Source organism: Dipteris shenzhenensis, chromosome 15 (assembly GCF_047967505.1).
Source record: "Dipteris shenzhenensis isolate YYH24624 ecotype China chromosome 15, Dip_SZ_1.0, whole genome shotgun sequence".
Taxonomy (NCBI): domain Eukaryota; kingdom Viridiplantae; phylum Streptophyta; class Polypodiopsida; order Gleicheniales; family Dipteridaceae; genus Dipteris; species Dipteris shenzhenensis.
In genome coordinates, this window is record NC_141610.1 from 38,856,502 (window position 1) to 38,882,201 (window position 25,700).

At 49.5% G+C, this 25,700-nt stretch overlaps 1 protein-coding gene across 1 annotated transcript in view; it reads right to left on the reverse strand.

Moving 5' to 3' along the window:
- LOC147893783 (S-adenosyl-L-methionine-dependent methyltransferases superfamily protein) overlaps positions 1–25,700 on the reverse strand; it is a 54,005-nt gene that overhangs the window by 12,171 nt on the left and 16,134 nt on the right. Inside the window, exons 4-5 of the mRNA XM_087386243.1 lie at positions 24,873–24,933; positions 24,642–24,757 (exon numbers count right to left, since the gene is read on the reverse strand). Coding sequence (XP_087242369.1) covers positions 24,642–24,757; positions 24,873–24,933 — 177 coding nt within the window. The remainder of the gene's footprint in view (positions 1–24,641; positions 24,758–24,872; positions 24,934–25,700) is intronic.

The window sequence follows — 25,700 nt, forward strand, 5'->3', positions numbered from 1 at the left end:
TTGCCAATCACGGATGACATGTTGCATACGAGTAACAAAAGCATTCCAAGCATAATCAGCATCAATACGACAATGCGCCCAAATAGGAGCAATAGCATCCCGCACCAAATTTTTGAATGCCTCATGCTCTAGATAACTATTGTTAATCATCAGAAGCCTTTTATTTGGCAATCTGTCTTGCTGAATGTCATTAAAAGACAGTTGGGGGAGCATGATCTGAGTGCAGAAAAGTATAGTCAGCCCACATATTACAAGTGAAAGCTCCATATTGTTGTGCATTGAACATACACCAGCGATCTAATCTGGCTTGATAGGTGGACTGTGCATTATGTTGAAAGGTATACGCAAGACGCAAGGCCATGTTTCTTTCCAAAGTTCAACTAGACCAAACTGACACAGTAATTGAGTCCATTGCTCTCTCTGAGGCAAGCTTATGTGTATGACCAGACGTGTTATCCCCTAGCTGCGGTGCATTGTTAGAATCCCCACAGAGAGGCATTTTTCCTCCAAGGATAATGCAACATATATCCCTCCAAATCAAAGCTCTGTGCTGAGATGATTGTGGAGCCTAAACTAATGCAAATTCAAATCTCTCTCCTCGCACAAGGCATTGCACTATAATCCAGTGACCATTCCAATCATTATAAGCCACCACTGGGTGAAATGAATGTTTTACGAAACGCACAACTCCGGAAAAGGAATTATCACCCGCATAGAAGCAAAATGCCCCGTTTGGCATGCATAACTATGCCGATTATCCTCCTGCAAGGCCACAATATCAAGCTGCAACGTTTTCTAATATGCCCATACAATCTTCCATTTTTATGGATCAAATAATCCCTGTACATTGGCAGACACTTTATTTTTGGTAGCATATTTACATATTTACAAATATGTACATGATAAGTGTCGTAAAACTGGAAGGAAGTTCCCATAAGACTGCATATCCACCTCCGGATCTAAAGCATGATCCTGGGGGCCAAGCAATAAGAGGAAAACATCATCCTCTCGAGACAAAGTGCGACTGGTAGTCACTGGAGCCCAAGTAATACCCATACCGGAGTTCTCAGCCGGTGTGTGCCCATTAGAGAAGGCACCCGTCCATGTACGAGGAGGAAGGGGCCTTCTGGCTATGACAATTTTCCTTGTGGTTTGCCAACCGTCACTCTGGGATTTTCCCTTTGCTCTTGTTGAAGGTGGAGAGGGAATTTGAGTGTTACCATTACGAGCAGTGCCAACCTTAGCCTTTTTTTATCAGGAACAATAGGAAGCGACTTATTTATTTTATTTTTGAGCCTGGAGGTTCCACAAGCATCCTTATCTTGAACAAAAAATAGGCATTGCTTCACGAGGCATCCTATGCAAAGCCAAGGGACATTGCAAAGCCATATGACCAATTTTTCTGCATTCAAAGCATGCGCCTGCAAACGACCCCATTTCTACCCACTGCAACATTGTTCACAGTAACACAATATGATTCAGGTGCAAGGACATCCGTGTCCCTGAAAATCCAAAATCTATTCGAGTTCCCATTCTTCCTGGGAGGACGTATAATCTTTCCTAAGGAGGCTGCAACCTTTTTGCAATAGTTTTTACAGCCATTGAATTGTGGTGTCTAATGAAAGATGGATAGTCCCACAAGGAGACCAAGGCAAAACGTGCTTCATCTATTGACCCGAATAAAGGGTGGAGTGCTTCAGGAGCATTTTCTTGTGAATTTCATATGTCATGATTACATCACAAAACCCCTGGGCTGCATAACGTTCTTTATGAACAAAGCATCCACCCAAAGTGCGAGTCAACCAGTTTCCCACCTCTGCAGCAACCGGCCTTGGGCCTGGGAAAAAGATAATCACTGCATTCTTAGCATATTCCCTTATTGAGTCCATAACATCATCCACCTCAACAGTGATACTACTGTTGGAACCTCCTCTTTCTAATCCTTGCGGAGTATCTTTGAATCCCTCATGCATGACTTCATAAACAAGATGAGCTTCATGAGAGATATCAATAGGGTCATCCTGACCCATATCATGCTTTTGCTTCATGTTCTGAGCTGATTCTTGCTTAGCATAAGTTTTGTGAAACTGATATGTTGCCATCTTAATTGCACAAGGCCTGCCTTCAAATCTGAGTTGAGAGAAAAATCCCTATAGAAATAAAGCAGAAAGACTATATGAACAGTGTGGACCTTTTGACAGTAAGATAAGGCACAAAAGATGTATTGGGAAGAGACAAGGCAGTATAAACAGCAAAGGGAAAAAGGAATAAAAAGGAGCGAATAGTTGTACGTAGATATGCAGAAGTATAAATGGGAATACCAACACCTAACCCTAGCAGCAAGAGATGCTAAGAAACCTTGGAGATTATAGGTGTAGAAGAGGAGAATGAAAAAGGCGTATTTCACAGCAATAAAAAATATATTTTTTTTTGCCGAAAAAACAGTGCTAATTATATTACTTCGAGAACAAGATACAAAAGGTCAGCTTGTAGCTGACGGGCTGCGTTCACAAATCGGACACAGCCCTAAAAGGTAACAGAATAAATCATACTCTCACGGAGGGATAAGACGAGTGTGAATGAACAGCCATCGGGGTGGTGAGTAGTGCCACCGAAGGCCCTGCGAAGTCTGCTCGAAGAAGAGGCCCTGTGTGTCCCAAGCCCGGAGGAAGCGTCTCCGCTTCTCCTGACCGGCCCGGGAATCTCCTTGAATCTGGTCCCACTGGCCTCTGAGGGTATGAATAATCTCGCTCCAAATCTCCGTCATGATCTGGGCAGTCGATAAGGAGGTGCCACCGAGGATCTGCGCGCAGCGCGAGGTCCAGATGTGCCACCCTACAATGCTGCTAATAATCTCCCAAACTGGCTGTCTCTCCCGAACTCCTGTATCAGCCTCTGCTAGGTGCTGCGGGATACCCTCGAGCGGCCCCCACGTCCCCTGTGTGATAAGGAAAGTGGGGTCCTGCTGGCATGCCTCGAATAAGTGATGAAGACCAGGTGCGGTGCTGCACCAACAGAACGCGCCCCAAGTGATCAATCCTAGCTCTGGTGCTGCGCGAGTAAGAATCCCGAAAGTCCACCTCCACACTTCCTGGGCGCGAGTGCAGCTCCACAGGCAGTGTTTTGGTGACTCCTCATCCTCATGGCAAATCTGGCAGCATCCGTCCTGGCCTATCTGCCGCAACCAGCTCCCCACTGGAAGACCTTTGTGGGCAAGAAGCCACAGGAAGTATGAGATCTTCCGCGGCCGCCAGCTCTCCCACAAGGCCTTCCAGAATGCCTGCAAAAAGAACCTGGAAATACCCTGTGCATACCAGCTGGGCCGCTGGGTGGGGGGGCGGCTCTGCATCCTCCCAAGAACTCGCCTGCCCAGAGTCGTGTTGTAGGCGAAGAAGGAAGTCGGCCCCTGTCCTGTCACAATCTCTGGCCACCACCACTCTCCTGGATCCCAATCACTATGACAAGGCCCGCCCCTCTCAGAGCCAGAGACGCCAAAGCTGCATCTGGTCCTGCTCGATGCTAGGATCAGTACGCCAGACCTTTCCCAAAAGGCCTACGACCCGAACCCTCTGCCATGGGAGTAGGGGGTGATGAGCGCATCCTCTCTCCTGAGTCGTCCATCCCCAAAAACCGCGAAGAAGGAGATAGAGGAGTCATCCATATGTCCTGCGATCACCAGTGGGATGCCACGGGGGGTGAACTGTCCCAGCCAACGGGCGTCACCAGGCATGAGGGCCTGAGGCTCAGGTGGAACCAACCAATCAGCTGGGATCACGCCGTCGATCTCCGTGCGTCTCGCCTGGGCTCCACGTGCACCTCCAGCTGCGTCTGCAAGATCAGCCGTCTCCAGATGTCTGTATGTATCCCTCCAAACTCGAAGGGACCGGGCTGGCCCCCTCATCCAGCCATCCCACCTGATATGTGAAGGCCCTCGGCATCTCTGACCTGACCGTTCCAGATAAGCGGCTGGCGATCGATCTCCTCCTGACAGCTAGGAGGGGACTGAATGAGACTGAGGCGGAGCCGCCTCCAAACCATGAGGAGGCTACGAACGAGTGGGGAACGGGGCTGAGTGAGCGGGGCGGAAGTGAAGATTCACCTGAGGGACGGTAGCCACTCTCCACCTCGACGCGGGACACAAGAACCGGCTCCCTGCTGGAATAACATCTTCCACGTCTGCCCCCCCGGGGTCAAACCGCGGATGACAAGCTTGCCTAACAAGGCCTGACTCTGAAGCTCTGGATCGATGACCCCCAGGCCACCCTCAGCCTGCAGAAGAATGACTGTCTGCCAAGCAACCCTGGCTCTGGTATCTCTGAGACCATCCTCCCCGGACCAAAGGAAGTTCCGAACCAGCCTCCTGAGCTGTGCCACGCTGGATCTCGAGAAACACCAGCATGAAGCCACATACCAAGCCGTGGCTAGGAGGACCTGGTTAACTACCAAGGCACGACCTGCAAGGGAAAGCTTAGCAGTGCTCCAGAAAGCCAGCTTCCGTCGGATGGAGTCTAGCACCGGGAGAAACTGCTGAACTGGCGTGATGTCTAGGCCAACCTGAAAACCAAGGTATCTAGCTGTCTGTCCCCGTGGAATCCATCTGAAACCCAAAAACCTCCCCCACTGAGAACACGCCCCGGGGTCTGTGAGAAAACCAACTGATTTGTTCCAATTGATTTTTGCACCAGCGGCCGAGCAGAAGACCTCCAGGGCCATCCGCACCCTCTCTAGCATCCTCTCATCGTCCTGGACATACAGGGCTGTATCATCTGCGTACTCCGAGTCCAAAAGCTCCGTGTCCTCCCGGAGTGGAAAGCGAACACCCCTGATCCCTGTAGACCTCGCCCGAAGGTAGTAAGTCATAGCCTCGGCGAAGAAGAGAAACAGGTAAGGAGCAAGGGGGCAGCCCTGACGCACTGATCTCTCCAAGCTAAAGCGCTCACCCATCCTGCCTCCAATGATGACCCTGCTAGAAGCTGTCCTGTACAAAGCTGAGATACCCTGAATCCAACCTGCTGGGAAACCTAGCCACTCCAGAGTCCCCTCCAAAAAGGACCAGTCCACTCGATCGTAGGCCTTCTCAAAGTCAAGAAGTAGAATGGCAAGGTGTGATCCGCTGTGCTGAGCCCACTCCGCCGCCTCTGAGAAGGTGAAGACATTATCCAGGATACTGCGATCCTGGACAAAGCCTGTCTGAGTGTCATGGATGAGGTCTGGGAGTAGAGGCCGAACTCTGGCGCTGATCATCTTGGCGAGGATTTTGTAGGCAGTGGTAAGGAGAGTGATCGGGCGCCACTGACGGATCTCCTGTCTATCTCCTCCCTTCGGGTTGAGGCAAATCAGTCCTAAGGAAAGGCTCTCTGGCATCTGACCGCTGCTGAAAATCCTCTGCAGAGCTGCAAGGAGGGGCTGATGGATCTGGTCCCAGAAGGAGGTGAAGAATGCCCGGGATAGCCCATCCTCACCTGGGCATTTCTGTCCGTCGATGGCCATCAAGGCCTCCAACATCTCGTCCATGGTGAATGGTGCCAACAACGTCGCCTGCATGCTAGGCTGGACCAGGGATGGAATGTGCCTCCACACCTCCTCACGGTCACGTCGAGTACGAGGGGCAAGCGGCTCCTACTGGAAGAGGGTCCTGTAGAAGTCAGTGGCCAACCCCAAGACCTCCCCCGGATCCGTAATGATGTGACCATCCGCTGTCCTGAGACTCCGAAGCTGATCACCTGCAGCTCTCTGGCCATGCGTCCTGAAGAACTCCTTGCACATCCGGTCACCCTTCCGGGCCCAGAAGGAGAGAGAGGCATGATAGGAAAACTCTGAGCGACGCTGGAGTGTCTCCTCCAGAAGGGCTCTGGCTCGAAGGGCCTGGATCCGAAGCTCCTCCGATCCCGGGGAAGCCTGCTGGAGTCGCTGAATGGAGGCGAGGTCCCTCCGAAGAGCTCTCTCTCTGCCCCACCAATCCTGTCGAACCTGTAGGGCTGCGAGCTGGCAGATCTGGCTGGACTCCTGCAAAGCCTGCGCCACCGAGCCAACCAGATCCACGCACTCGCCCCAGTCTCTGTCCCAAAGACTGCAAATACTGCTGCGCACATCCTCCCTCGAGAAAATGGAGTCAGGAATCCGGCATGAGCGGGGAGGAAGGGACTGAGCTGCCGAATCTAATGATAAGAACACAGGCGCATGGTCGGACAGTGTCGTCCCTGGAACTATACCCGCCTGACCGCCTCTGCCGATGGCCCAATCACTAACATAAAATCTATCCAGCCTCTCCAGGAGTCTGCCTCCTTCCCTGCGGAAGCCCCACGAAAAGTCCAAGCTCCCGTGCCAGCGTCGGAAGGACGGGTCTCGCCAACTGTCCCTTCCTCCTGTCGCAAAGATAAAAGAGTCCCAAGCTTACTGCTCTGCCTGAGACATACCTGTAAACTCCGGTCCTCTGCCCTGCTGGTCCTCCAAGGTCTCCAGATTGTTGAAGTCACCTCCAACAATCCAGGAATCCATGTCTGGGAGAATCCCTGTAAGTGTCCTCCAGAAGGTGGCTCTACAACAGAGATCTGTGGGAGCATAAATGTTGAGGACTCCAACTCTGGATCCCTCCAATTCCAGGCCTACCCAAAGGACACCGCCTGGAATCAGCGTGCCATGATCGAAAACTCCCTGGGCTAGCTGCTCGCCCACGGAGGTACAAACACCACCACTCCTCCCCAGTGCGCCGATCGAGGGCTCCCAATAAGTGTGAGAACGTCCAGGGAGAATCTTCCCGCATCTGCGGGAGTGAGCCGCAGAAAGCTTGTGCTCCTGGAGCAGAAGTACATCCAAACGACCTATCACTGCTGGCTGAAGTTCCTATCTCAAAATGAGCTTCCTAGGACCACGGGTTCCAGAAGAGTGAAACCCGTTCACATTCCAAGAAACGAGGTGTAGGCTCATGGTGAGGGCTGGGAGGCTGCGAACAGCTGTCTGCTCGCGGTCGAAGTCGAAGAAGAAGCTGACATCTCGGAGTGGAGATGCTGACGCTTATGGGAAGGTTTGGTGGAGGGGGAGGCGGGGTCATCCTGCCCGTCCTTCAACACCTTCAGCAAAGGCGAGAGGCCTTTGGTACCATGAACGAAAGCTTTCTCGAGCCAGCTCGAGATCTCTGAGGTGGTCATACCGTAGAAAGCGCGGAGTTTATGAGGGGTCCAGGCTCTGACATCTTGGGGGAGGGGCCAAGACAGGGGGGGCCTGAGGATCACAATCAGTCTGAAGCGTTTGGCGGCGCAACGCCACCGCAGGCGCACGTCACCCTCGGACCACTGAGTCTCGAGAAGCTGCCCACCGGACAGGCCTATCCAGGAGCAAACCTGAGCATGGGTCTACTCCCTGAGAGCCTCCCATACCGAGTCGTCTGTCCAGGTCTCGGTGCCCGTCGCTAAGGAACGTGAAAGCAAAGCTAGGGCCATCCCTGGGGGCCAATGCGGCTATCTTCCCATCCGCCCCTTTGCGGAGCAGGAAGATACTGATGTCGAGGCAAGCAGGGAAAGTCCCGAGGTCGGCCACATCCAAGTAGTCCCAGGGGCCAGATCTGTAAAAGTCGCGGGAGAGCTCTCTCTCCTGAAGCTGAGGCCCGTCGGAGTCTGCTACTGAGGGCTAGCGGACAGAGAAGCCTGCTCCGGTGAAGGTGTAGACTCAGGGTGTCCTGCCAGCGGAGAGGGAGGGGGAGGAGGCTGGGGAATAGGCAACACAGACTCCTCAGGGGCGACTAGTGGAGGAGGAGGAGGAGGGGGATCGGGGGCTGCCCTCGGCTAAGGAATCGTCGGTGCAACTAGATCTGCGGGAGAGCTGAAAGAGGCGGGGGGGGGGGGGGGAGGGATGGGGATGCATCTGGAACTGGGGCTGAGAAGGAGGGGGAGAAGACTGAGGAGGACGAGGGGGGGGCTGAAGCTGCGGGTCGGGAGAAGTGGGGTGCAGATGGGGGATGGCCTGGGGCTGATGGGAAGAGGCTGGGGAGAGGAGGAGAGGGGGACCTGAGTCTGTGGAGGGCGGGCTACCGTCGAAGAAGATGCTCTCCCAGGTCCCTGGGGCGGCTGCCTGTCAGGTCTCTGAGGTGCAACTGCAGGTTGGGTAACCTCAGCCTCTTTGCCTTTATCAGAAATCTTCTTGTTCTTTCCCCTTTTCCTTCTAACCTCAGTCCAGCCGCCAGCTAACTCTGGTCCGGGCTCCGGCTGCCTCTGCTCCTCCTGGCGTGGCTGCCCGGAGGGGGGGGGAGGGGACGGAGAGGGGGGGCGGGGGGGGTCGAGAAGAGCTGGCGAAGCGTGGACAAACAGTCGCCAGGTGCCCGAAGCCGTGACACCTCAAACACTGCCCTGGCTGTCCGGTGACTACCATGCTCTGGGTGATGCTGCCGGCATCTGTCACGATCTCGATCACTGTCGGGAGAGTCGCAAGATCCGCCACAGCCACACGGACTCGGGGGGCTCCTGCCGTAGTCACCGCATCGGCGAAAGTATCGTGCATAACCCAGCCAAAGTGGGAGCCCAGGTCCCTGACAATCGGCCGTAGCAGCAAGACCTGAAAAAACTAGCGTCACTGGATGACGAGGTATACGGAACCGAGCATCAAAATCCGCCGCGCTAAATCCGCGGTACCACGGGACTATCTGTGAAGATTGTGGGAGAGAGGGAAGGAGTCTCACTTGCGGCTTTCTCACATGCACAATGGGGGAATACACACAAAGGTGGAGGCTGAAAACAGTTTTCCTCTTCTTAGTTGTGTAAAGCCAAAAGAACTCAAGTACAAAGAAATAGAAGAACCCTATATGTGGGTCTCAAACCAAACTCAACTAACTGAGGTGGCATACTAACTGAGCCACGAACTAGTGTAGATAAGGATAGCTGTCATCCAGCTATTATTCGTGGGCGGTGTACCAACCTCATCTCCAGCCGCATCTCCAGCTAACAAGTCGGTGACATAAATGCACAACAGTCACCCTGGCATATCGCGAGTGGAGCTCGATATCTCAACACTCCCCCTCGAGCTCAATCCCAAATCCTGCACACCAAGCAGGTCTCTGAACTTGCGCAGCTTCTCTGCACAACATTGTGCAACTCCTGTTTGAGTTGCATTTTCCTGGCTTGCGTATTTGTGCTATACATTTTTGCCAAAGTATCCCATGCCTCCTTTGGCGTATTTGCATCCTGAATATGCACAATCATGGAGTCCGAAATACTGATAGACAGCCAGTACATAACTTTCCTGGCTCTCTCATGCCATCCTTTGAATGCCTGCATTTCCTGTTGACTGGGAACATTAGGAAGAACAGGTTCTTCTTCATTTCCTGTAATGAATTCCCAATAGCCTTTTCCCATCAAGAAATTCGTCATTCTAAACTTCCATGCCTGGAAGTTGTTCTTGTCAAGCTTTTCAGTGACAATCTGTAAAAGAGAATCAGATGCCATTACAGAACACTGCAAAATATTCTGTCACTGCAAAAAACACAGCTTTTGCCTCACACGGGCAGATCTGCAAAACCGACGAGAGTGGTATTTCACCACACAGTCACTTCCTAGTGACGATTTTGCATCAACAGGCAATAGGCATGAATCTGCAACTCCCAGTATCTCTGCACACAGGCATACGATGCAATTTCTGCGGCACCTTTCCACCGACTAGCCGCGCAGTGGTCGCACAGCAAAAAATAGGGCCTTTCTCTGAGTGCCTGCGAAGAACTTCCACCTTCAAAACGGGCCCCGAAACGGCCTCAAATCAGAAAAATAAAGTCACTGCGCTCTCGCCACACCGCGAAGGGCATCTCAATCTGAAACAGTGCACTCCTGCACTTCTGGCTGTGCTACCTGCACAGATTTGCTCCCAAACTCGAAATAGGAAAGCAACACTGGTCCTCTTACCAGGACACCACGAACTTGGCTTGCTTTCTTGAGCTCCTTACCACGAACAAGGCTCTGATACCATGTGAAGATTGTGGGAGAGAGGGAAGGAGTCTCACTTGCGGCTTTCTCACATGCACAATGGGGGAATACACACAAAGGTGGAGGCTGAAAACAATTTTCCTCTTCTTAGTTGTGTAAAGCCAAAAGAACTCAAGTACAAAGAAATAGAAGAACCCTATATGTGGGTCTCAAACCAAACTCAACTAACTAAGGTGGCATACTAACTGAGCCACGAACTAGTGTAGATAAGGATAGCTGTCATCCAGCTATTATTCGTGGGCGGTGTACCAACCGCATCTCCAGCCGCATCTCCAGCTAACAAGTCGGTGACATAAATGCACAACAGTCACCCTGGCATATCGCGAGTGGAGCTCGATATCTCAACACTATCATGACAATCTTTCCATCCACAGTCGTGGAGGAGCCAGCAATCAGGTTGCTCGCCGCTTTCGCATTGGAGAGTTTGAGCCAGAAGATGCCCCTTCCCATAAGGGCCACCTCCTCAATATGGCCGTCCTCTAGCATGAGGGTGGACTGGAGCCAGTCCCTGATGGCTGATCTGGAGGGGGAATGTCCAATGACTCTGCCATAAACAGAGGTAAGGGCAAAGTCATTGGCAACCTCCTGAACCCGAGATGATTGTTGCTCTGTCAGGATGACGCGGTAGGCATCTGGAGAGGGAGGGTCCGTCTGGGCCTCCGGTTCCGGGCAAGGGGCCGCCATACCGCCAAGACAAACTGCGAGGCTTCCGATGAAGAAAAGGCTGCCACCCAAAAAAGGGAGGGAGGTAGATGCGGGAGGGTGGAGCCTGGGTGTGGCAGGAAGGATGGAGGGCGGGGGAAGCGGGATGGGGGGGCAGGAAGCGGAGATGGCGCGGGGTGGAGGAGTGGGGGCGGGGATCGGGGGCGGTGGAGAGGAGGCGGGGACGGAAGTGGGGGCGAGGGAGAGGCGGAGTGGGGCGAGAGGCGGACGGGGGGCGAGGGGAAGGGTGAAAAAAAAAATAAAAAAAGAGCGAAGGGACGGGGGAGGCGAAAAAAAAAAAAAAAAAGCGAAGGGACGGGCGGAGAGCGGGAAGGGGAGACGGGAGTAAATGGAGGGGGGGGGGTGGTGAGGCGAAAGGGGGCGAGGGCGGGGGGCGAGGGGTGGGTGGGTGGAGCGAGAGGCGGGGGGGGTGTGAGTGGAGCGGAAGCGGGGAGGGATGGAGCGGAGGGGCAAGTGGAAGAGACGGAGCGGGGGGGGGGGGGGGGGTGTGCGTGGCGAGGGGGGGTGGAGCGAGGCGGGGAGGGTGAGGCGGGGTGAGGGGGTGTGAGCGGAAGCGGGGAGGGGTGGAGCGGAGGGGCAAGGGGGAGAGACGGAGCGGGGGGGGGGGGGGGTGTGAGCGTGGCGAGGGTGAGCGGAGGTGCGAGGGGGGGTGAGACGGAGGTGAGCGGGGATGGCGAGGGAGGGGGAGGTAGAGGTACGGAGGGGGAGGGGGAAGCTCGCAGGAGCTTACGGGTTCACGATCGACTTATAGACAACTATTCTAGGAAGACATGGGTGTACTTCCTAAAGAACAACAACAAATCTAAATTTGTATGATTGGGCAATAAAATATATATATACAAAGCTAAGGCGGGAGAAAAGCAAGGGGAAGATGAACAAATGTGCAAGCAACAGATTAAAGGATAACAGGAAGGAAAATTCGCAAGAAAGACAGGTGAAATCACCAGCACCACCCGAAACACAAACCCCCCACAGGCTGGAACAAAAGAAAGAGATGTGGGCGACAAAGAGGAGCAGAGCGGAGACACTATTCACGAACTGCAGCTGAGAGTCTGGCAATCTGTACAAGGTACACAAATGCGTTCAGAGATTATCGCGTCTATCTTTGTCAAATCTCAACTTGAAAACTTCATCCACTAGCTTTTCGATTCTAAACTTCAAGTCTTCCAGCTCGATCTTTGTGTAAAGTGTAGTAAAATCATAGGTTTGAAGGAGAATAGGAGACTCTTTTCCTGAATGCTTCGAGAGAAATTAAAAAATTTTACAACAGGAATCTTTCCTACAGAGGTATTTAAAATCCAACTTGAGTGCGTGGGACATCTGTCTCATTTAATAAGTCCCTCCAAAGTTCCTGTACAACGACCTACAGGGAGAGAAGCCGACCTAGAATTGAGGTCCTAACCAGGGTTAGGAGCAGCGTGAGGGCTTGTGGCAGGTGCCGGAGGGCCGACCTGAGGGCTGGGTAGTACAACGAGAGCTCTCTCCTCCTTCCACCACACACACACGCGCGCACGCAAGCAACCATGGTGTCAGTAGTTTTGTTTAAGTAGACGCAGCGATTGCACTTCAGGATCCAAAGTGTGTCTAGCACAAACGCCAATCATAACTGGAAATTTACAATTCCCCCTCCCCCCTCCTCTCTCTCTTACCACGAAGGTGAAGACTTTCACCACGACCCCCGTCAGTAAGCCCTCTTACTCCGACATTGCAGCAACACCCAGCCCTTATGCTTTGACCTACAGGAAAAGGATTGGATTAGACCCTCAGGAGCACATTTACCACTTCGAGCATGAAGTCAGAGAGCTCAGGCTGCTAGTTGCAGCTCTTAGCAGAAAGGTGAACGAGATGGAGAACAAAAGCAAGCAAGAAATTATTTGCAAAAGCTATGGAGACATTCAGCACATCTCCACAAGCACCAACTCTTGTCCCTAAGGTCAAGGAAATGATCAACACTCAAGTGAGTTCAGCCAAGAAAGAGATGGCCATTGTTGCGGACAGCAAACTCAACAAAGTAGATCTGTACACAGAAGTAAAAGAGCAACAGGCTATAGCACACAATAAGAAGATACTACGCATTGGAGGACTGCCCAAGGATTGCCTTGGCCCTTTTAATGAAGAAGAGGATTACACAGCAGATGAGAGGATTGCATGTCTCAAGAAGAAAATACCACAAGTAGAGTGGGATCATAATGATATCAGCTGTGTCTCCCAAACAAGAATGCAAGTACAAGTGTTTTTCAAGGAGAGAGCAGGGAGAATTAAGATTCTTCGACAAACAAACAAGTTGAAGGACACACTTCCTTCATAGACCGACTCGGAGGTGAGGGATCACCATTGGCCGATCTCATGATACAAAAAAAGCTATACGCTGATGACATAGTCCTTATCTCATCCTCAGTAGAGGGGCTGCAAAAACATATGGAGGCCCTAGAGATGTTTTGCAAAGAGAGACCTGGCAGTCAACCTTGGGAAGACCAAGGTTCTGGTCTTCAAAACCTCACACGCAGTGCTTCATCGACTCAGTTTCACTTATCAAGGTGAGCCAATGGAGATAGTGCAGTCCTAGACATACTTGGGAGCAGTCTTCACAAGACCCCTCTTCACTATGACACATGCAGCCCATGCACGACTCACACAGGGGCGGGGTGCTTTGGCACGATTGGAGAGAGTGCTTACAGGATCACTTTCAGGATCCACTGACAAAGTGCTGGCTCTTCGATATAGTAGTACCATGGGATCTAGGATGATTCGAAGCAAGCCCTCGGTCCCTCATGAGATAATATAGGCAGAGTTCGCTATGACACCACTAGGAGCTCCACACCAAGACCCAGTTCTACCGCTATCACTTCTTGAGCATCTCGGAGGAGGGATTCATCATCAAACCCCAGTATTCCGAGGACATAGAAGTCTCACATGCACTGAGGATCGCTATTGGGCAGATGCAGGTTTCATCCTATCAATTGAGGATTGAGATAGGGAGAGCAGCCTAGAGAGCAGCGGATCTGCATGCTATGCACGCCGGGTGTGATTGAGGCAAAGGAGCACTTTCTCTGTGCCTGCCCAACCTACTACGAGATCTGAGGGCGATACCATTGTCTCTACCAAGATGGGAGTGGCTTCGGCCCACTATCACGATTAATCCACTTCCATGACCAAGTCTACATGGGGCTCTATCTGCTTGAGATGCGCCGACACAAAGAGACCCTGCTACGGCAAATCAAAGAATAGCAGGAGGCGATCAAACCACAGATATAGAGACTGACCAGACATGACGGCAAGTCACAAATTTCTATGTTTTTCGGTCAGCCCCAGGATAAAGTGGGATGGAGGAGGAGGAGCTAGTCGATATGTGGGCACTCTGGATTTCTAAGAGGGGTGCATAGGCCACCCGCCGCGACACGGAGAGCGACCAGAGCACGCTCTATTGAGGTCAACATACCTATTACAGCTTTCCTCAGAGGAGACCACCCGAGACGAGGGGTCACTCTAAACATAGCTCAACGGGTTCAAAGATTGAGACCATGTCCCCCTCAGCCACCACAGCATGAGACAGCCCGACAAACACAAATCTGAGACATTTACACTGCTCATAGATGAGCCACCACAGTGCTAGATCTGAGAATCTGAGTTCTAGCTCCAATCTCTCAGCCTACTTCAGATAGCACATGATATGTTTTGTACTTGATTTTGCTTGAGCTATTGAGCTTCTTTTTTTTTCAACATAGTACTCAGCAAGGGCCCTAGCGTGCCCTTTGCTCCAGCCCTTTGTGGCTTGTATGAGTTCTTTTCCCTTGGTGTGTTTTGCCCTTTGTCCCATAGGCCCACGAGGCCTTCTGTGGACATTAATATATCTTTCTTTCTTTCTTTCTCCCTCCCATGAGCTACCCCCACCAGGCCACCGCCACCCCTCAGCCACCCTCGCCACCCCCTCAGCCCTCCGTCAGCCTGTCCTTCCTATCGCAGCCTCTACTCAACCCGGTTGCGCCACCCCTCAACACCACACCAACCTTTGTGGCTGGTTCTATCACTGCGCCTCCAAGAGACCTACACTAGGGTCCCTCCTAATCTGCAATAGGGCCAAAGGCCCTTTTGTGTGCCCCATGGGCCAAAAGCCCTTTTGTGCACTCCATGGGCATCTCCGACAACACCAGCGCCCCTAGGCAAAAACGCGACCTGCAACAGTGTACCCGCAACTTGTACTAGGGCTCTCAGGCCCCCCCCCCCCCTGCGATTTGCGACAGAGCTCAAGGCCCTCGAGAGCTACACAAAGTCCGCCAGGGACTCCTGGCCCCCCCCGTGGGCTGCTGTCTCTATTCAAACCTCCCTGACTGCCCTTGGACTGCTCAAGGGTTGCTATGGGCAGTCCCTAAGGTGTGGACAAACCCACAAGGCCAACACATGAGGACCTGCAAGTAAAGAACAGAATAATCAGCCTCTCTTCATCTCTAATTTTTGAATTTCAAGGAGGAAAAAAGGGACAGATTGAGATGCTATCTTTTTCATCTCATTCTTTCAATCTCTCTGGGGTATGCAATAAACAGTGAACAGCGACAATCTCACGCATTGTTGGATCATGACAACACGGAGCTATATAAAAGCTCTTGAAAGTGCAATGACAGTCTACATTGCAGGCTCACCACCCAAGAATGCTTCCAAGGCCTTGACTCACCTCAATAAAATTTGTATGGCTTTGATTGAGAAAGTAGATAGCCTTGAGACCACCAATGTGGCACTGATGGCAGAAAAAGCACACATTGACAAAACATTGAATGAAATCAAGAAACAAGGAGGACATATGCAAGAGGAATGGAGGAAGGAAAAATGAAAGAAAGATGAATGGGAGAAGGAGAAAAAAACATTGGAAGTTGAAAAGACCAGCCTCAATGACAAAATGCAAGCCATGGGGACAAAATTACAGCTGCTGAGGGACATGCAAGGGACACCGGAAGGGACGTGCAAGGCAATGGAAGAGCTTAAATCTGAGAATGAGAAGCTCAAAAGGAGATGGCAGCCTTACAGACTACCATACAAGGCATGCTGAGTTCACACGGCAAATCACTTAAGGGAATGCAGATATGCTAGAATGGAAGAATGTGGTTAAGAAGGGTGCAGCAGTCCCCAAGAAAGAGATAATCTCTAAAGCTTTGGAGGAAGAGAAAAGAAGGAACAGCAAGGCTTTAAATGTCTTGGTCAAAGGCTTAACAGTTGGAGACATCCCTATGTCAGATACCAAGATTTTGTTTACCAAAATGGGACAACATGGAGGGTTAGTAAAGTTGAGGCCCCAACAAGACCCCTTGTAATGAAACTCCAAACAGCTGTGGACAGGTCTACCCTCATGAGAATGAGGGCAACCTTGAAGGGGACGAGAATATACGTGGATGATGACCTCACACTGCTGCAACAGGAGCATCGGAGAGAGGGAATGGTAAGGGTTATGGCAGCAAGAGACGCAAGTAAATGGGCTGCCTACAGGGATGGAAAAGTGATTATCAAAGAGAGAGCAGACAGGGGAGAAAGGGAAGGAAGAGAAGGAGAAATAGAGAGCACATGACGGTGTCAAACCCAAAAGGAGAGAGCACAAGGACTGAAAATGGCAGTTTGGAACTGCAATGGCAACCTCTGGTCTGACGCAGGAGGTTTCCTGGAGACATACACCGACAGGAACATAGTTTTCTATACCGAGACACACGAGAGTCCAGAGAGAGGGCTGCCCACCGTGAGGATACACATGGGAGTCTGCCCATAGGAGGGAATTGAGGAGGGATAGTAGAGTACGAGGCTCTGGGAATGTGGCTGTCCTTTCAAATCAGCTCTCAGGCCACTCTTTTCAATGGTTAGGAAAGAGGAACATGCACGGCACATGTGGATTAGAGTGCAGCTAGTAGAGGCACAACCGATCTTCATTGCGGTGTGCTACTTCCCTCCGGATACATCATCCTATGCACATGAGGTTCCCACAGAGGGGAACAGCCTATATGAGAGTATACATGATGATATCATAGAGTCCTCTAGACAGGGTGACACCCTCCTCCTTGGTGACTTCAATGCATGCACAGGGGACAGCCAGGTGGGACTACTTGCCTTTGCATCCGATTCCCTCGTAGTACTAGAGTTAGACGCAGCTGAGCTCGGGATAGTGAGGCACTCACCAGATGCTCCACACGTGACATGGTATGGGAGGCACCTACTTCATATGGGAGCAGTGTACATGATCTAATCATAAACAATGGTCTTTAGAGATGGCCATCATCCGGTGGACTCACTTGTTTCCCACATGGGGGGGGGACAAGCACACTGGATTACCTGATGGGCTCCCTTGCCTTTGCATCTCAGATTCACGACTTTGTGGTACCCCCTTCCCCACTTAGTGCTGATCACTCATACCTGACATTCTGTATTTCCACTACTAGGCCAGCCACAGAGACAGTCCTTCATGTGCCCACTCGGACACCAAGCAAGTCAATCCTGACAAGATCAAGCTAGAACCTGTCGACATGTCCATCATCCAGCACAGTCGAGAGAATGACGATGCTTACAAGTTCCTGTGACAGGATATGCTTCGATTCCGACGTCAACACGTTTGATGGCTCAAGCTCGTGCATCACGAGTACGTGCTGCTACTGTTGCAAAGGATACAAGGACACCCCAAATTCGTGGTTATCAGCGTCGAGCACGAGCCTCACGAAGGGGATCACAAGGATCTGTTCTTGCATCGTCATCTCGAGGACGTCCAGGCAGAGATGAGCCAGAGGAGGAGGCGGCATTGGTAGACAGTGCGGACTCAGATCAGTTGCAAGCCCCTACTTGGTTCAAGGGTGGCACTTCTTCTTCCTCCACACAGGATGTAGATCCATCTGCTGATTCCAATGCTGATGATGACAGTGATGAGACAGCAGATCTTGGAGAGAGCAGCGGTCCCTAGCTCTAGAGAGTCAAGACTAGATTCTAGAGTGTACTGTGTACACTATAGTTGTTAGCAGCTGGCTTGCAGGCAACGGACTTTGATTATGTATACAGTTTACACCATACAGTTACCAATATATCATTATGGCATGTTACATGTATGATGTAAACAGTAATACATAATACATTTTGTTATATTTTGAATCTTGAATCTTGAATCTTGAAATTTGATTCTGAAATTTGAATTATAAAGTCAAAAGTTTATTATTTGAACTATAGGCCATGGCATATGCTAGCAGCCATATGCACTTGCAAGTTGCAACTAATTAGTTAATAGTAATTTGTAAACTGGAAGATCTATGTCTTTGTAAACCTCAATCTATAGGCTGCGTGACGCATCTTTTTACTCTTTCAACTGTGTAATATGTGTGTGCAATGTGCATTGTGTGCACAATATGGATATCTGAGAGCTCTTTTGAGAGGAGTCTAAGAGCTCTTTTGAGAGAGAGAGAGAGAGAGAATCTGCAGACAATTATTTATGAAGCATATTATATATATAACTTCTATAAAATAAGTATTTTTAGGCGTTTCTAGACGAAACGCCTGTAAAAAACTAGAAACGTTTCTTGTGACACTGGTTTGGGCCCTACCTCAGTGGAGACTATCGAGACTGGCACTAGAGTCATCCCAACAACTGGCAGAGAGAAATTTTGATAAAGCATGGTATGCGCGGGCGTCACATGGTTTGATAGCCACAGTATCCAAATGGATAGGCTCCCCCCCTTTCAGTACAGCATGGATGCACCACCGGAGCTCATTCCACATGATGCAATTAATTGCATCATACTGTTAGACCTTCTTCAGCTCCACACATCTCGGGCTTGGGGGGTGGATCAAGAGTTCCCCAGTTCTATCATGACCACTTTCTGAGGATATCAGAGCATGATCTCATCATTAGACCCCAGTACCTCGAGGAGAAGAGAGTCTCACACACCTTGCGGATTGCTATCGAACAGATACAAGTCTCGTCCCACCCGTTTTTTACTCTCTTTTTTTTTGGGGGGGGGGGGGGGAGGGGTTCCCTAAGTCACCCAGGACACTTAGGACTCCTAACCTAAGGTCTGGTAAAGTAGTTAGAACACTAACTTGGTCTAACCTAACTCTCCTTGTAACCCTAATTAGTACTAACCTAGCCTAGGTCAAAACTAACCAAACCTAAACCTAACCTTTAACTAAACTAACCTGAGTGAAAGTCTAACCTAAGGCTAGGACCTTGTAGACTAAGGTTTGCAGGGCGGCAGAGGCCATGCGCAGTTAGCGAAACAAAAGGCAACAGGACAGAGACTACGGTTCGAAGGCAGTGCGACGTGGGCGTGGGAGACTACGGGGTGTTGACGGGCGGAAAGGGTACAGAGACAGGAGGTGCAGGGCTCCGGCAACTCACGAAACAAGAAGTGTGGATGGGCAGCTTGAGGGCGTGGCGACGGGCAGCTCGAGGGCAAGACTGCCGTCGATGGCAGCAGTGTGGAGCTTCGGATTAGTTTTGGTCGGAGGGCTCTCGTGGGCTGCTGTGGAGCACTGGTACTGTTTACTTGCTCGTGGGTTGCTGTGGACAGGTTGCAGGGATTTTGGGTCTTATGGATAGATCGAGGGGATTTGCAAGTGGCGTTGCCTTAGCGCTTGATTTGGACGCTCACTAGTAGCTTCGAAACACTGATGAAGCTTTCCTGTGTTGTAGGTTATGGCAACCCTTCTGGCTATGGCGATTCACCAGCACACTGTCTCGTTCAGCAGGATGTCCACTGCCAAATCGTTCGTAGTAGCCACACTTTTTTTTAACAATATGGTGAGAAATGGTGCGAGAATCAGAGCTCTGATACCAATGTAGAAAAGGGGGTAGCATAAGCAGAGAGAGATAGGGGAAGGAGGGAGGAGAAGGGGTAGGAGAGAGAGGATAAGGTAGGAAAGAGAGGGAGAGATTGAGAGGGAGTAGGAAAGAGAGACGGAGAGAGAGAGAGTGAGTGAGCGTAGGCAGGAAGGAGGAAGGGAGAGTAGATAAGATTAGATGTCACATCACAAAGTACATAGTAGGGGGTGGATGGAGACTTATATAGTCCCTTCACATTTTCCACCTAAAGGACCTCTAACTTGGCCCCTTTTTCCCCTTCATTACATTGAGTTTCGACATAAGCTGTTAGACAAGGCACTTAAATGCATATTTGTTGGGTATAGTGCAGAGAGCAAAGGTTACCGTCTCTACAATCCTGCAACACGCAAGATTTTTGTCTGCAGAGATGTAATCTTTTCAGAAAATTCAGCACATACACAAGCCGAATTTAATATGCCAGCTTCTTCCACATCAGATGATGTTTTTGAGGGATTACTACCCATTGCTTTGGGTTCCGCATCTAAAATCTCTGTTGAAAATCAGCATTTACAGCAGCAAGCTCGACGACGACCTATCTTCCGAGCCTCTCCATCGACATTTTCGTGTTTCCACGCACTATCTCACGTGCTCATTACGCAGGGTTTTGCTATCCAGTCCTCCCTGCCTACATTCGAGCTCCTCTCTCCAATGCCATTCACCATACCACCGAAGCATGCCCCTCGTGATATATTGCATGACAGTGATGAGGCTGCTCAGTATGAGCAAGTGCCTGCCACAGTGGCTGCATCCACTAATGGTACAGAGGGTCCTTCCACTCAGCCTCTCTCTCCTACATCTCAGGAAGCGCAGACACAGTTTTTGGATGCCCTTTCCTCTATGCTCCAGGGTGCTTTCTGCCAGATAGGACAAGAGTGCAGCCAGCAGCTTACCACAACCATGGCTATGCAGGATACCGCTCTTGCCCAGATGGAATAGCAGATTGGTCACCAGATCACATCTGCTATTGCTATGCAAGATAAGGGTAAGCAGCCCGCACCCCAGCAAGGGGACCACTCAAACAGTCAGGTTGTTTTGTCTGCTCCACACAGGGGTTTTATGGCATATGCCCATCATGCCTATGAGCATCAATCTTCTAGATCATTGCCTGTACCCCGAATGGGGATTATCTAGACTTTGATGATGCATTTTCTGTGCCACAGAGCACCTTCTTGCAAGATGCCAGGCCATCTTTTGGCTCGCAGCTTTCTGCATCTATGCAAACTGAGTCGTCCCTTTTGGGCTGACCCGTTGGTGTGCATCCAGTTAGTGCTCCTTTCACAACACCAACGACTATGCCTGGAGCTGTCTTTGGTTTATATGGCAGCCCACACCCCTGGGAGAGAGGTCAGTCCTCCTCTGAACCCTTTGGTATGCCATCATTTCGGAGAGATGCATTTGGCAGAGAGTCCCAGCCCGGGGTTCATGCACCTATCGCTCCGCCAGCAAGCACATATAGCTAGACGTAGCCAGTGCATCAAATGGCAGCAGCTACTATGCAACAGGGGGTTGGTGGTGGGCAGCAAGCCACTTTTGATGACATGTTGGCAGATTCTTTGCATTCATATAAGGCCCTACTTGAGGCCATCAAACTTGAGATGCCTTTCTCCGATTATGTGAACCTCAAGCGTGATGATGCCCGCACTTCTGGACGTTACACACACAAGAATTATGCAGCCAAGGATATCAAGGACAAACTCACAATGCATAAGTTTAAAGGGGACACTCGCACTCCCAATGAGTTGGAGGAGTGGCTCACGAAGCTGGAAGACTATTTCCGCTTCTACCCCAAGTCTGAGGAGGAGCGCATCATTTTTGTAGGTATGCATATGCAGGAATATGCCCACACATGGTGGCGATACATGAAGGATTTGCCTCAAAGACCAACCACTTGGAGGGGTTTCAAAGAATTGATGGTCACTACATTTATATCCCCACTTGTCTTGGATCAATACTTGGCTGAATTTTATGCCTTGTCGTTGCAGACCGGTACGGTCCAAGAGTACTTGCAGCACTTTTGGAGGCTTTCCCTATTTGTGCAGGACGTATCTGGAAAGGGAAAGCTGTTGCGTTTCATCCATGGGTTAAGTCCTTCTCTCGTTGCAAATGTGAAGGCACATAAGCCTCAAACAATTGAACGTGCAACCCAATTGGCAGAGGTATTTGAGCCCAAATATGCCAGAAAATATAAGGTGACAGCGGGCAGCACATATGGGAATGCAAATGAGGCTGAGGAGAAGCCTAAATTGACTGATTGGAATGAAAGAAAATCAGCAGCAGCACCATTTCCGAGGTTTCCCACAGTTATAGGCAGCAAGATACCATATGCCAAGCCATACAGGTCACTTGATGCTAAGCCAAGTGTTGGGATTGAAAAATCAGAATTTAAACAACACACCAAGGCTATAATGGAGAGCCGAAAGAGGGCAAACTTATGCTTTAAGTGTAGTGAGAAGTGGACTCCTGAGCACCGGGAAGTTTGCAAAATGTGTAATAGTGGTACTGCAAAAATCAGCATGATTATTGAGATATCGGATGATCAGGATTTGATGGATGCTTCTGAGACTTTGCCAGCTTGTGTCTCTCTACTATGGGGGGTGTGGTCTCCGTTATCTATATATCCGACAGGCCATATCAATGGTGATCCTCTGGATGGACGATCTCCCCTGAGTATAGCTGCGATGGACAGGAGCTCCACCCCGTTCCGTCTTTGCATCTCCGCCTCTCCATGTCGTCGTCTCATCCCGATAGCCCACTCAGCCCTCATGTCATCTATCTCCCCCTCCTCAACTCCGCTATGCCCAAGCGCAAACATAGCCAAGGTGCGAGGGTGTGGGACCCCTCGTAACCGATGCCCCCTCGTTTTTAAACGTGGTAGCATTTGCAAGTTATACACCTACTACCAATACAACTAAAGTAAATACCAAATTGGAGTCAAGTGTGTTGTCAATAGAGGTGGACAAGCCATGAAGCTTCCCATGGATTACTACTAGGGTTGAAGTCATCAATTTGAGGGGGAAACTGTTGGACAATTGATGTATAGGGGTATGAGGGATTAGAGCATGGAGCCTTATGAGTGAGTGTGTGATCTCATCTATGTGTATGTGTGTGAGACCATCTATGCGTGAGTGCCGTTGGTAGGTGTGATTGAGAAGTGGAAGCTTGAATCACAGGGTGATGGAACTAGGAGACATTGGCAGATCATGAGATGCTTGTGATGATCTAAGCAATGACACAATTCTTTGTAAACATCAGCCTATATAAGAGCCTTCTTTGTGAATAACATTTTACGTTTGTTGTTAGCATGCTTGCCGCACACTCTTCTTGAGCTATGAAGCATTTATTTCCCCCCTAGTCGAGCTACAGAGCTTCATCTCTCTTGCTCATTGTTTACCTTCAGGCTTGGCAACTCAACCACGTCCATCCTCCGATAAAATTGATGAGAGACGAAGTTGTATGAACCTGAAGAACTATTTCAACTTTCACATTGAGAGAGTTGAAAACCGAAGGATCTAGTGGAAGGAAAAACGACCAGGGTGGTAACTCAAAGAACTGGAAAGAAACTCTGCTCTGATACCATTTGAAAGTAACACTGAGCAAGAGAGATGAAGCAGACTATGAAGGATGGAAATGTTTCATAACACAACAAGAATGTGTAGCAGCATGTCAACAACAAATATAGAATTTAATTCATGAAGAAGCCTCTTATATAGGCTTGGATTAGTTCACCAAAAGCATCTCGTGATCCATCAACATCTCCTAGATTATCTCCATCATCTCTTGATTCAAGCTTCCACCTCTCAATCACACCTACCAAGGGCACTCACACATAGACGGCCACACACGCACATAGATGATCACTCCTAATGCTCCATGCTCTAATCCCTCATACCCATATACATCAATCTGTCCAACAAAGCCAACGCCTCAAATGCAGAGGCAGGCATTTGCTCATGATATATAGTTTTCCTTCAGCCCACCAGGAGAGGAGCAAAGGGCAGCCAATTCGATCCCCACCCCAGCTGACCAAGACTGTTGGGACTGCTCCAGGCTGATGGATGAAACCAGCGAACCGCAAATAAAAGGAAAAGTATGCATGCAAGAATGCCTATCGCAAGCACAGGTAGACACTTACGAAATAGGCTGAAGACTCTAAGCCAACAAGAGATTCCTCGGCTCCATCTTATCCTCGCATTGAGGACCCCCACTGCTTTTCCCTTGTGAAACCTCTAAAGTACATGACTTGATTCTCCAAAATCATATTGAAGAAGAGGACAAGTAGGAGCCCTTCAAGGCACTAAAGCGACTGCTATGGATTTGGGTTAAGCTTCTACCCCGACAAAATTTTGATGGTAATGATTAATGGGATATATCCATGAGAGTACTATGATAAACGGGTTTAAAACGATATATCCATTGGAAATATGATGTGAATTAAAATGCTTGCACTATGATAAAGGGGTTTTAATTGAAGAAAAGGGACCACCAATCATGTGGATGGATGCCCACAAGCTTCTAAAATATGTACAAGCTTTAATGTTTCTTTTCTTGAATAACCTCTCCTTAGATGTGGCAAAATAAATGTTGAACCTTTTAATACTTCAATTGCTGTATTATATACCTGTTGAGATAGAAAGCAGGTTCAAATATCCACATGCAGTGCACCAAGGGTTTTTTAGGAGGCAACAAGAACATAGACTTGGATCACAACATTTAGCAAATTTAGTGTGATAACTGGCATGGTTCCACAAATACAGAGATGATGAGCCTTGCTTGTCATCATCTGTATTCAGATCCAAATCCCAGAATTCATATCTGAGGCTAAAGGTCTTTACATTTGAGCATATACACATGGGACAGTGGGACTTGAAATGGAAAAGCACCAACCTATGCAGTTCGAAACAATTCTATGAAGCTTTCCAGCCCTGGGACAGGTAAGAGACTACTCTTTCATTACCTAAGTTGGCAGATAAGTTCAGAGCGCATTTCTCCAAGGTGCAAGGAAACATTTAGTACAATCAAAAGGCCGCCAGTCTGCATGTATTGTACCAATTTCTACTCTACAGACACCATTAAACAAGCAGTCAGGTTTTACTCTAGGCATATTTCAAAATAAAGGATACATTCAACAACTTGTGGGTTTCCATCGGTGAGAAGCACTTCAGCTGCATCAGTGCATGCCGCAATCGCTAGACCTGCTAATCCAACACCTGACCCAAGTTCTACTACTCTCCTGCTTCTGAGATTTACAAAGGAGGTTGGTGACATTACAGTGTGGCATCTTATCTTAATTCTAGAGATGAAAGAGACTAGCCACAAATTCTTTTGCTTCTAGAAATCGTTTAGAACCTCACCTGAAAATGGAAGGATTGGATACACAGAAGTATGTAAGAACCTCTTCTGCAGGCCATAATCCTGCACACAACCATTACATTCTTTAAGAGTACCTAGCTAGTAGCCATTCTCTCAGATCGAGGAGACAAAAAGGAAACATGCTTGACATATAGAGACTTAAGCAATCACCAGAAGAAGCAATTTTCCACACAAGAGGTCGCTTTATATAAACTTAAATCTCGTTTTTTCTATTCCTTGCAGGCCTTTGTGTTGCTAGCAAGCAAGAAGACTAGGCTGAAGCCAATGAATTCAGCACTCTCATACATTGCAATGAGAAGTATCCTAAATGTGCATGTTTCTCCTGAGATTAATGACATTAACTGGCATAAAGGCATGAGTATACGAACATATGCAAGAAATCCACATTTTATTTCCTATGATATACAAGAAGAACCTAGAGTATTGGAATCGTTTGGAGTATTTTAACCACTTAGAGCCCTCATCGCACTATATCCCATGCATGAAGAAGTCTAGTCAAAGTCTCCAAAGGTATGATACATTTTAGGGAGTAATCCTAAACATTTCCAACTACCACATAGGGGAGTGTAGTTAATCACCTGCTCGTGTTGGGATAAAAATGATTGGCATCCCACCCTTGGGCCTAAGTTGGCACTAAGCAGTTCTTTATGAAAGAACTCTAACAGTCTGTACTAACCGTGCAACACAGCTTCCTCAATCGCAAACTCATTGAGTTGCCCCGTCAAAGGGGATTCAAAATAGAGTGGAAGGCAAGAAAAATAGGAAGAGAGGCAAGAGCAATAAAGAATTGTAGATGATAGGCCCACCCT